Below are 12,838 nucleotides of genomic sequence, written 5' to 3'. Positions count from 1 at the left end.
AACTTCAGTGAAACTCTGAAATGTTGAAGAAATAAAAATATTGTTGGAATGGGAATGGTAGAGAGGATTGAGAGAAATTCCTGAAGGGGAGTTGTGAGGAGGGGAAGGCAGGGCTGGAGAGTGCTAGAGAGGGCAGGCTGTTTGAGTTGGAGAGGAATGAGGAATTAATCAGAGGTACAGGGTAAGTGGCTTGCCCCTCTCATAAATGCTTGCCTGGGGCCAGCTCTTCCTCTGGCCCTCTGCCAGAAGAAGCTGGTGGTGGGGGGGGCAGGTGCACTAGCTTAATGAATAACAAGATTGTTCCACCATAATTTATATCTTGCTCTTAGCTAGAACCAGTACAGCTCCCGTCTGATTAGTTTCCCCTGACATATAAATAATTTATTTTTCCCACATAGCAATCTCTCATTATGCCCCGTGTTTCTTCAAAGTGAACACTGTGAGCAATAAATACCACATGCTTGATTTAAATGCTAAAAATCTAACTTGTTTTGAATTTCACATCACTAATGGTCGCCTTAATGTCAATTTCTCTGATTTTATTAACAGACGATCAGAGCTCAACAAAACCCTACAAACCTTAAGTGAGGTAATCACAGTATACCCTGTACCTTGTTTGTAATCATTGTTACTATTTGGGGGGAACCATGGAGTTTTGTATTCCCTGGGAGATATGTATTCAAATTCTCCCAAATATGTCATGTAAAAGAGCGAATGGACTAGCATCCAAAAGTCAGAACTAGGAGCAGTGAGTGGATATGAAGGAGATAGATTTTCCTTCCTGTAAGACCAAACATTTCTTAAAATGAAAACTCCAGGAGAATGTGCTCCCTTGTGTACTACTGAGCTTTCTGGTGCTGGAGGAATCCCAAGTAGAACTTGTATGACCTGAATAACTTTTATCTAGCAGGAGTATAAAAGGGGTGATCTCTAGGGATACTCGTAGTTCTAAAATTCTGTGATTCACCCTGGGTCGTCTTTTCCAGCTGTCAAAATAACATATAATTTTGTTTATTTCAGACTTATTTTATAGTGTGTGCTACAGCAGAGGCCCAAAGGTCAGTCATCTTAAATTCTTTAATAAATATTTATTATTTCTCCATTTGGGAGAAATAAAGTATTAAGGAGTCTTCATTAAGTTGTAAATTCACAGGCTTTCCTCTAACATAAATACATAGTTATTAGTGACATTTTGGATTTATATAGTTTTATTTTTCCTAACACTGATCATTTCGTCAATCTATCTTTTAATTTCCTTATTAAGCACTGAGGGAGAGGTATCTGATATCAGACCATTTGCCTCTGATTCTATGAGGCTGAGGCTCATCAATGTTCTTATCTCTGAGGGCTACCAATATGACCAAAAAATGGCTCATAGTGGTCCAGGCATGGTGAAATTCAGACAGAAAAGAGGAAACACAATATGGAACTCAGAATGAGAAGAAAGAGGGAAGGAAAAGATTGGAGGAAGAAAAGAGAAAAGTGGAAATTAAAATGTATACAAGAGAAAATCAGAAATTGTCCAACAATTATTGGGGTTGCACAGATAAATAACCCTTTTAAATTGCATCCATTGGTTGTCCTGCGTAAGCCTGCATTAGCCAGTGGCTTATACAGCAATAATCTCACCATGAGAACCATGAGTGTTCTATGAGAGTCCAAGTCCTAGAAAATGATAATTTCCACTCATCAAACTGTTCATTGGTACAAATCATGACAAGTTTTCCATGAAATTATAAGTTGACTCTCTGTCCCCTATTTATGTTTTTAATTCAGTTCCCTTGCCTCTTCATTTTTTGCAGCATTATTTTTTTTTCCACCTACACCAAGACTAAAGTAGAAAGAAACAGGGAGAATGTCTTAAATTCTTAGTTATCTGATAATCTAGATTGCCAGAGAGATTTGGGATTTAACAGACCTTGACATTCATCTAGACTGGTTTGTGAAAGGGTTCCCATGATGGAAACTCAAATGTCTGTAGACACCAAGCAAGTAGCCAGCTGTGGCAGTGGGAGACTAAAGGTGTCAAGGTGCTTACCTTTGCAACCAAGTCTCACCCCAGTCTGTTCATTGTACAGACAGGCAAAACAAACCACAAGCATCTGTTTGCAACATCTATGAATGTGAATCTCTATAAATGTCATATATAACATTCTGGTTATATATTTCTCTTTACAGCACATTAAATTGTACATTCACAATAAAACTGAATAAGACAATGAATGTGTGTGCTATAATGGTTGCTTTGAAAAGAGTACATATTCGACCAATGGGTAAGTTGTCTCTATTGCTGTGTTCATTTACTCATTACTCTCGATGTGTGCTTTTATAATTAAAAATATAATTAATAAGTTTGCATATGTTTCAGCTTTCTGTTTGACTCTTTTGTCCTTGAGCAATTTTTAGAAAGCTCAAGAAGGTTATTTTTCCTGATTTCTTATAAAATTTCAATATGCCATCAGAAAACTTGATAAAAACAAACCCTGTTGAGAGGGAGAATTGTTTGGATTGTTACTGGGATATGTTTACTTCTTTTTTGAATTAACAAGCAAAAAATTGTATATATTTTTGGTGTCCAGTATGATGTTTTGATACACATTATGGAATAGCTAAATCAAACTATTTAACATATACATTACCTCACATACTTATCATTTTTTGGTGTGGTGAGAACATTTAAAATCTTAGCAATTTTCAAGTATACAATATATTGTTACTTAGGGTAGTCACCATGTTGTATGATAGATATCTAGAACTTATTATTCTAACTGAAATTTTGTGTCCTTTAACCAACATCTCCCCAGTCTGGGAGCCACCATTTCATTCTCTGTTTCTATGAGTTAGACTTCTAGATTCCACATCAGAGTGAGATCATGTGGTATTGTTTTTCTGTGCCTGGCTTATTTCAATTAACATAATGTTCTCCAGGATATGTTTACTTCTGATTCCTCTTAGGTGTTGAACAGTGATTGATGTTACATGAATATAACCAAACAAGAAAAAAAAAAGCATTCACTCAATTACCATTTTGAGCACCTACTATATAATTGTGTAATTGCCAATACAAAGGCATTTGATTAATTTTACCACCAGTTATAGACAATCTCTATTTAAAATGCAGGCAGTATAAGAACCATATATTTGATGGGTCTGAACTTCTACATTACTTTATTCTTGACCATGATTTTTTTTTTCCTTTTCTTTGTGTCTCCTTCAGAAGAGTGCTGCTGTTCTGTCAGGACACCTTGCCCCTCTTCACCAGAAGAGTTAGAAAAACTGCAGTGGTACGTAGCAAACTTTGTTTGCTTTTTAAAAAAAAAAAATATATATATATATATATATAGGCATGTAATTTAATTTCCATGCTAGCTAAGGATTGCTGGAAATAGGGGAGTGAAGAAAGGCTTTGAATTTTAGGGAAAATGTCATTTTCTGTTATGAAGTTTCAACTGAGACCATTGCCTTAAACCAATGATATGTAATCTTGGCTGAGCATCAGAATTACCTGAGGAGACTTATGCATATTCTGACACTGCACAGTCTTACCAACTAAATGTTATGTCATTCAAAAAAGTTGCCAGCTGGCTGGGTTGTGGCTCAGTAGTAGAGTGCTTGCCTAGAATGTGTGAGGCCCTAGGTTCAATTCTTAGCACCACATATAACTAAAATAAAATAAAGGTCCATCGACAACTTAAAAAAAAAATTAAATGGCCAGGTTGATAGATGAGAAATGGCTTTTCAGTGTTGCCTCAATTGACATTTCTCTTATTAAGACTGAGTGTGGACATTTTTTTTCATATATTTGGGGATCATTTTGTATCTTTCTGTGAATTATGTTTTTATGTCTTCTTTTACTTTTTCTAATAGATATTTGATCAGTTTTTAAGAGGACTTTATATATTATGAGTGTTAGCTCTTTATCTGTGGTATGTGCTAGGGATTGAGCTCAGGGCCTTGCACACGCTAGCCAAACACTGAGAATTCCCAGCCTTGTCCATTGTCTTTTTTGAATTTGTTTATCATGTTTTTTTCCTGGAAATTAAAAAAAAAAATTATGTGACTACATTTATCAGTCTTTTCTTATATTGCCAGTAGATTTGGAGGCATGATTAGGAAGCCTTTTGCTATATCAAGGTGGTAGAGGCATTTTCCCTTTTATTTTTATATACCTGTGTGGTTTCATTTTTCACATTAGATTCATTGAATCTATTCTTGTGTGTGGTGTGAGATATGGATCTAATTTTATCTTCTTTCAAATGTTTAGCAGAATTTATTAAAAAGCACCATTTATTAAAAATTCCATCTTTTTCCAGGGGTTTGACGTGACTCCTTTATTATATATACTAAATTTTGATAGGATTCAGGAGGCTGAAGTAGGAGGATCACAAGATTAAGGCCAGTCTAGGCAACATAGGGAAACCCTGTCTCAAAACAAATAAAACAAAATAAACAAATATTGGTCTAATTCTAGATATTAGAAGAAGCTGTTGAGGGTACATGGAATTCTTATTACTGTTTTTGAAGTATTTCTGTGAGCTAAAATTTGTTCAAATTAAAATGTTTTAAAGAAATACTGATTCTTATTCACCCCTCAGAGATTCTGATATAATTGGTCTGGGACATGGCTTAGGTATCGAAAGCCTTTCTATTGATTCTAATCTGTAACTAAGTTGAGATTCACTGCCTTAAATTTATCTCTTCAATGGAGGAAACTGGGAGATAGATGCTTCAAAATAGCAGAAGACTCTGACAGTTACCTATAATGTGATCACAGGGGTATAAAAAATAGACATAGAATAAAATAGGAAAGAAATGAATGAAAATGTTCACAATGGTTACCCATGATTGACTTGTCTGCTGGCATGATGAGTATTTTTTTTTTTTTACTTTTTATTTCTTCTTACCATCCCCTGCTTTTCAGCATTTTCTAATTTTTTCTATGGTCAGATAAAAATTGTATTTGAAAAAAAAGACATGCATTTTTTTTAAAATGTGAAAGCTTCCTATATAGAATAGAAGGCTAAGTGTAGTTTGTCTGCTCTGGGTGAGTTATATTTCTGGGGTATATGAAAACATTGAGCTCAAGGAATAGCTAAAAGTCTTTGGTTAAGGATTTATAGCATTTTTTTTTTTTTTGGCAATAAAATGTGAAGAGGAACATACCTCATTAAGCTTGACATCCCCTATTAAGCTGGAAGGTTGAGACCCATTTGGGGGATAGAATTTCTTGAAGCATCAGAATGAAAGCAGAAGATCATCCCTCTTTTGAGGCAGCCCTACTATACCCTAATGGCTACCCATTCGGGGAGGTATTAGGAAGAAGAAGCAGGACATAGAAAAGAAGGCAGAATGTGATCCCAGTGTCTGGCTAGGGCTATATCATTAACTAGCTGTGTATTCAATTTCTAGAGTAGCTGCTTTTTTACCTTCAAAGTTCTAGGTAAAGTGAGGAAACAAATTAGATCTCCATGAAATTAGGAAGTGGATTAGATAAGCACATCTCAAATATTCCTGTGTCTATCACTCATTGAGGATCTGTTAAATTGCATATTGTAATATAGTAGGTATGGGGTGGGGTCCCTGGATTGTGTATTTCTAGCAAATCTCTTGATAAAAAGCCAGTGCTGCTGGTCCCTGGACCCCACTTTGAGAATTGAGAATCTAGGCCATAGAGCAGCACAGTGGTTCTCAATTCTGGCTGCATTTTGGAACCATGCCAGGAGTTTCAAAAACACCAGTGTCTGCTTCCCACTCTCAGAGACTGGTCTGGAGTATAGTTTGTACTTCTGGGTTTTTACACCCCCTCCCTGAAGTGAGATGATTGTAATGTGCAGCCAAATTTGAAAACCACTGGGCTAGAATGATCACCAGGATCTTTCTAATGTATTGGTTCTTAAGATGGATGGTATGTTAGAAACACCTGGGACACTTTGAAAATGTGCTGATATAGTAAAGTGGCTTTCTGGAAAACCTGTATGTTTAGATCTAGATCATATAGGTCTGTACATATGTAAAAGTTTATCAAGCTCTGAATGTCAGGTGAGAACCCTGTATGAGGGCCATATCTCTATGAGTAAGCATATTCAGATGGGTACAAATGCCCAGCCCCACTGCCAGAGACTGCAGGTCAGCTGGCACTTCTCTTTATGGTTGTGACTGGGCTTATGCCCCTCCACTTAATAGTCCTCCCTCCTCTCACTCAAGAGAAGCTCCAAGACACATTCTCCTTGGTGTTCTAAGCCTCCAAAACTAGGTCCATCAGAGACATCCCTGGGTGATCATTTGTTGTCCCCTCAAATTTTTCCCCCCTATAGACTAATAGATCATGTGCTGATAGTAGGTGAGTTCTTCTCAATCTTTGATACTCAGGAAAATCACCTGAGAGTATAAAAAATACACGTGCCTGGGACCTCCACACCCCAACACCTCGTCCCAAGACCAACTGCATCAGACACTAAGGAGTAAGCCAGACAAATCAATCTACCTATTTCTCTCTCTCTCTCTCTCTCTCTCTCTCTCTATATATATATATATATATATATATATATATATATATATATATATACATACACACACATATATACATATATAGAGATGATTTGTTTTTTAAAGTTCATTGGATAGTTCTCACGCATCGAGGGCAGATGATTTACAAGCTGGGGTCCCCATTCCTTTGGCTCCAGTGTGATTTATCTTTGCATTCAACCAACTTTTCTTGGTCATTTACCATGTGCCAGTACCACTATGTCAGACTAGTATATGGAAACCACTTGGGTCATAGGGCATTTAACAGCTCCCTTCCCTAGTAATACATGGGAATGCTATAGGATCCCCTCAGTGGAGTAATAAATGATAAGGCAAAGAGCCCCAGAGCAGCTGCAAATTGGTGAAACAGAACTAGGGGGTCTAAAAGAATGTTAAAAATTCTTCCCCCTAGAAGTAGGTGGTAGAAGCAGTCAGGGGCCAGTGGCAGGGGCACAGAGGGTGTGACATGGCAGAGACTGGAAGTGGTACATCTTTGATGTAACCATGTCAATTTGGTGGTGTCAGATGGCTGCCAGAGGAAGGAGATTCACTCCTCTGTAGCACATTTGTGTCTCACATGCATCTCTGATTTTTTTCTTTTAGTGATCTGCAGGATCCCATTGTCTGTCTTGCTGAATATCCACATGGCCCACCATTTTCTTCTTCCAGCAAACCCATCCCAGTTGCTCCTCAGACCACCATCTTTTCCCAGATATCCAGTGCCTTCTCTTTTGCTGAATCCCTTAATCATCCCCCTGTGACCCAGAACACTCCCTCTCTGACACAGAAGAATCATTTTTCTCTTCCCCAGCCTTCAGCTCCCATAGCTTCCAGCCCTGCCATCAATATGCCCACCCAATCTGGAACTCTCTCTTCCCCTCTGCCCCAAACCAATCCTTCCCATACCCCACCACCTGTGAAGTCCTCACTTCCCTCTCCCACCACACCTGCTCCATCTGCATCTTCAAATGACATCAGCATCAGCACACCTCCTGTCAAAACAGGTAAGTATAAGAAGCCAAGCTGCTCCTGTAGTAGTTAGGATTTGGCCTGACCGGCAGCTGCCGGCTTGCAAATCAGGATGTGTGATAAGACCATGTGGAGCCTTTCTTTTTTGGAAAGGGAGAAACATTTAGAAGATCTAGGCTTAGGTCCTCACAGACAAGGTGATCTGGGACAAACAGTTTGACTCCTGCTCTACCTATTCTGTGTAACTGCACTGCGTTGAAAATGATGGCAGGCATGAGAATACTGTGGAAACTGCAAAGGGCTCCCAGGTGCCAGGTAGGCTTAGTGTTACCAAGATAAAGGCAAGATGGAAAGAAGCAGAGAATTCTGGATACTCTGGAGTTTCAAATCAATGTGTAAGAAACAGATCTTCCTCTACAATTTGGAGCCTGGGAGGCAAAGCCAAATTTTGGGTGACATTAGATTGAAGCTCAGGTGTTGTTTTCCACCCCCTCTGTCATGGCTCTAGCATCACCAGGAAATTTGGAGCTCCTGCCAAATGAGTTGTTAATTCTTCCACTTTGCAATACCCTCTCTTAAATAATTTTGGAAATAAATATTAACATTTTAGGCAAAATCATAGGATCATTAGGGCTCTAGTCAAGGGAAGTTTCAGTGGCTGGTAAAGAATAAAGTTCAATTGAAGTTTGTTAGTCTAGGCCTGCAAAATCCATCTTTCCAAAGCTATTCCCATCTATCCTTAGAAACAACCTAAGGGGTTGCACAAAAACCATCAAAGTAGCCTCCTCATCCTATGCTTCTACTCCTGGGGCATCAGAAATGATACCTGCAAAAGATGCACATTGGAGTATTACCTGGTAGCCAAAAAGTAGATAAAACTTAATTCCACGGGAGAGGAATGATTACACAGGATATGCCGCCTCAACCCAGTGACTATCATGTAACCATGTAGGTCATTAGAACAGCTATATAAAAACTCTTGGGGGCATTTTTCAAGTCTGGATGTGAATTTAAAAAGGCCCAGTGACAGATATTTTGCTCACCATGTTTATAATAGTGTGAATACACAGGGATAAATATTAGAAGGGAATATGCAAAATAATAGAATGTTGGTGGCAAAATGAAGAGACTTTTTTGCTGTTAAAGATAGGTTTATATTCTCAGTTAAATAGACTATAAAAATCAGGCTTAGCTGAGAGTCCAGCTCTCAATTAGATACACTATAAAAATTAGGCTTCTTGAGAGTCTAGCTGTTGATTTCTTAATTTTTTCACAAAAGCGCTTCTAGTGACCCACATAAAGTCCTGTGTACATGATATAAATTAAATACAAGTAGATTTGCAGTGGTGTGATATACACTAAATACTCTGATATGCTTTTATATTTTTGAGTTAGGTTTACTGAAGTATATAATTTACGTACAGTAAAATTTATCCAATTCTGTGGATAAATGAATTTTTTTCTTTCTTTGGTACTAAGGATTGAACCCAGGGACAATTGAACAGAGTTACCAGCCCCTCCCCCCACCCTTTTTAAAATTTTAAGATAAGGTTTCACCAAGTTGCTTTGGGTCTCACTAAATTGCTGAGGCTGGTCTTAAACTTGCCATCTTCCTATCTTAGCCTCCCAAGTTGCTGGGATTATAGGTGTGCACCACCACACCCAGCTAAGTGAAATTTTTATTGTTCTGTGCAGTTGGATAAGTACCCATAGTCATGTAACCAATATCACAATCAAAATATATAACTTAGCCGGGTATGGTGGCTCATGCCTGTAATCCCAGTGGCTCTGAAGGCTGAGGCAGGAGGATTGCAAGTTCAAAGCCAGCCTCAGCAAAAGCGAGGCACTAAGCAACTCATTGAGACCCTATCTCAAAATAAAATAAAAAATAGGGCTGGAGATGTGGCTCAGTGGTTGAGTGCCCCTGACTTCAATCCTTGGTACTCCACCCCCTCAAAAAAAAATGATATATAACTTTTCTACCACCCCTAAAGTCCCCTTGGGTCTCTTTGAAGCCAACACTTACCCCCAGCCCCTCCACCACTAATCTGTTCTATTTCTCTATAGTTTTGACTTTTCTAGAATGTCATATGACAAGAATCACATAGTATGTGGCCTTTTGAGCTTGGCTTCTTTCACTTAGCATAATGTGTTGGAAAACTGGTGATCTACCCATGTTGTAGACTGCATTGTCATTATTTCCTTTTTATCACTGAGTAATATTCCACTGTATGGATATATACTACTGGGATTACAGGTGTGTGCTGTAATCATGCCTGGCTCATGACTAAGCTTTCTTAAGAAAGCTTTTCTAAGCTTTCTTTCTCTGGGGCAATTATCTAAGATCGGGTTGACCAGATCAGATCAGGGTCTTTGTATGTTTATCTATGTTTATCTTTATTAGTGATCTTTCCATCATGTGTTCATAAAACAATTTTCCTCTTTGATACAGAAATTTTCAACACCAGCAGTGTTTCTGATCTTGAGAACCAAGTGTCCCAGATGGAGAAGACTCTGTCCTTTGGCAGCTTGGAGCCTAACCTTGCAGGCGAAATGATAAACAAAGTCAGCAAACTCCTTCATTCTCCTCCCGCCTTGCTGGCCCCTCTGGCTCAAAGGTATGGCTTAGCAAACTAAAGAGGTGCTAAGAGGGGACCCTCTAATAGTAAAGATGCTGTTTACATGATGAGTTATAGCCAATTGTTTTTCTCTCAAGGACTAAGTTCGTTTGACTTCTCTACATTCTGCTTAGAATGGGGGAGACAAAATGAGAGTGCTAAATTTAAACTGCCGTCTCTCTTTACAGGTTGCTAAAAGTTGTAGATGACATTGGCTTACAGCTGAATTTTTCAAACAAGACCATAAGTCTAACCTCCCCTTCTTTGGCTCTGGCTGTGATCAGAGTAAATGCCAGTAATTTCAACACAACTACCTTTGCGGCCCAAGACCCTGCAAATCTGCAGGTACAATCTAATTTTTTATGGGAAAAGTATTTGACTATTTCTGTGTATCCTTAACATGTTTCCTTTCCCACTTGGAGTCCTCATCTCATTATTTCATATCCTCTTTTTCATTTAGTAGCAACCAAAGAGAGAAGCAGGAGCCATTTTATGTAGAAGTACCACAGATCAAGCCCTTACAGGACCCTCCATCTTAATTAGTCATGTTTTCCATCTCCTTGTTATACCAGTTCCAGACATTTTCATTATCTCTTACTTGATTTTCAGGTTTCTCTGGAAACTCAAGCTCCTGACAATAGTATCGGCATTATTACTCTGCCTTCATCGTTGATGAGTAATTTGCCAGCTAATGATGTGGAGCTAGCTTCCAGGATTCAGTTCAATTTTTTTGAAACACCTGCCCTGTTTCAGGTAAAGTTGCTGCTCACTGCTTTTGGTTTGCATTTCATTTGGAGGTGGGGGATTTATTCCTTTTAACCCTCATATATTTCTACACCTGCTACAAGTCAAATGAATTGCTGCAACTCTGCAGTTTATATTTATTCATAGCCTAATGGTGCTGGTGATGACAACTAACTGTAACAGACACTTACATAGTATTTACCAATTGCCAAGCACTACCCTAAGCATTTACTAATGTTGACTCATCCTTCTAGCAAAGCTATGAGGGAGGAAACTACGCAATGGAGGCACAGAGAGGTTAAGTAACTTGCTCAGGGACATTCAGTTTAAATGGACTAATATTATGTTCCTTTGAAGATTCATGAGGTCCTATTGTGTTAATCTATGCAATTTATCTCAGGATTTATGGCATTGTAGTGAAATAAGGTCTGCTTCTAATTGTGGTCCCTTGGGAAAGTCACTTTATTCCTGGACCCTCAATTTCTGACCTACTGTTATAAAATAATGTGGTTTAAATGTCTTTTGTGTCCCTTCTAGCTCTGAAACTGTGATCAAATTTTATTTTCCCTTGTCATCTTGCTGATTCTTTGGTGTTCTAGGACCCTTCTCTGGAGAACCTTTCTCTGATCAGCTATGTCATATCATCAAGTGTTGCAAACCTGACTGTCAAGAACTTGACAAGAAATGTGACAATCACACTGAAGCACACAGATCCAAGCCAGGTGAGGAGAGGCCAGTCTGAGCTGCTCATTGACTAGGAACACCTTATGCAAACTATGTCCATAAGACATGACTTGAGAAAGACAGCAAAAAGGATCTTGAACTCATTAGACTCATGTGTGAGACTAGAATTGCATAGTTACTCTGTAGGATCTTAACACACCTCGTAAATGACCACCTAGTATCCAAGAAGGATGGATGCAAATGCAAGCTCTTGTCAATTGCTGAATTTCAGTGCATGTAGGTCTGATTTTCACCTCCATGAGATAGCCTTTCAGCTCAGTTCACTTTGAACTTCAGCTGTGACCTCTCTATTCACAGTGTGGTTTGCATACTGGAAGCATCAGCATCACCTGGGAGTTCGCTAGAATGTAAGCTCTCAGGACCCACCCCAGGTCTACTCAGTCTGACTGTGCTTTATCAAGGTCCCAGGGCCATCCCTATGCATGACTGATATGCTTGAGGATTCATGACCTATATGGGGCTCCCTCTTGTGGGGACCACATAAAACAATAACTCTCAAAATCAAGCATGAGATTCTGTAATAAAAAATACCATAATTTTTTTCCCAATTGCTTTTCAGTTCAGAAAATTAATTAATTATGATTTATCTTTCTACTGCAGGATGACTTAACAGTGAAATGTGTATTTTGGGACTTGGGCAGAAATGGTAGGTTCTAGTCAAAACCTTGTCAAGATCCTGAGTGGGTGATTGGAGAAGGTGGGGAGTCATGGATGCTGTGGCCTTGCTGATAGGACAGATATTCTTTCTGATGCCAACAGGTGGCAGAGGAGGCTGGTCATCCGATGGCTGCTCGGTCAAAGAAAGGAAGCTGAATGAAACCATCTGTACCTGTAGCCACCTTACCAGCTTTGGGGTCCTATTGGTAACATGACCATGCTCAGTGGCCTTGTATTCTGGGACTGAGGGGAAGCTGGGCAACATATCTGGATATCTAATCTAAAGTATGACTTGAACAGATAAGCAGATAGCATGGTAATATGGCAAAGTTATATACCAATGAGATTACTTTTCTAATAAGCAAATGCATCTAAAGGAAAATATCTGTATGAATACAAACGTTTTTTCACATTCTTTTTTTTTCCCCATTACTGGGGATTGAATCCAGGACCTCACATATCATACAATAGGCAAGTGCTCTACCCCTGAGCTACATCCCCAGCCCTTTTTAAATTTTATTTTGAGACAGGGTCTCTCCAAGTTGCCTAGGCTGGCCTCCAAATTGCAATTGTCCTGCCTT

The 12,838-nt window shown here is 38.8% G+C and overlaps 1 protein-coding gene across 5 annotated transcripts in view; it reads left to right on the top strand.

The window, feature by feature from the left end:
* Nucleotides 1-12,838, top strand: part of Adgrg2 (adhesion G protein-coupled receptor G2) — a 64,311-nt gene that overhangs the window by 35,884 nt on the left and 15,589 nt on the right. For all 5 annotated transcript variants that reach the window (XM_048796327.1, XM_048796326.1, XM_048796324.1 and 2 more), the window contains 11 exons: nucleotides 550-589; nucleotides 1,021-1,058; nucleotides 2,179-2,273; nucleotides 3,218-3,284; nucleotides 7,129-7,529; nucleotides 9,947-10,112; nucleotides 10,301-10,457; nucleotides 10,722-10,865; nucleotides 11,456-11,578; nucleotides 12,201-12,246; nucleotides 12,360-12,463. In XM_048796327.1, coding sequence (XP_048652284.1) covers nucleotides 550-589; nucleotides 1,021-1,058; nucleotides 2,179-2,273; nucleotides 3,218-3,284; nucleotides 7,129-7,529; nucleotides 9,947-10,112; nucleotides 10,301-10,457; nucleotides 10,722-10,865; nucleotides 11,456-11,578; nucleotides 12,201-12,246; nucleotides 12,360-12,463 — 1,381 coding nt within the window. The remainder of the gene's footprint in view (nucleotides 1-549; nucleotides 590-1,020; nucleotides 1,059-2,178; nucleotides 2,274-3,217; nucleotides 3,285-7,128; nucleotides 7,530-9,946; nucleotides 10,113-10,300; nucleotides 10,458-10,721; nucleotides 10,866-11,455; nucleotides 11,579-12,200; nucleotides 12,247-12,359; nucleotides 12,464-12,838) is intronic.

The sequence above is a fragment of the Marmota marmota genome, unplaced genomic scaffold, assembly GCF_001458135.2.
Source record: "Marmota marmota marmota unplaced genomic scaffold, marMar, whole genome shotgun sequence".
Taxonomy (NCBI): Eukaryota; Metazoa; Chordata; class Mammalia; order Rodentia; family Sciuridae; genus Marmota; species Marmota marmota.
This window is presented reverse-complemented; position numbering and strand designations above follow the sequence as displayed.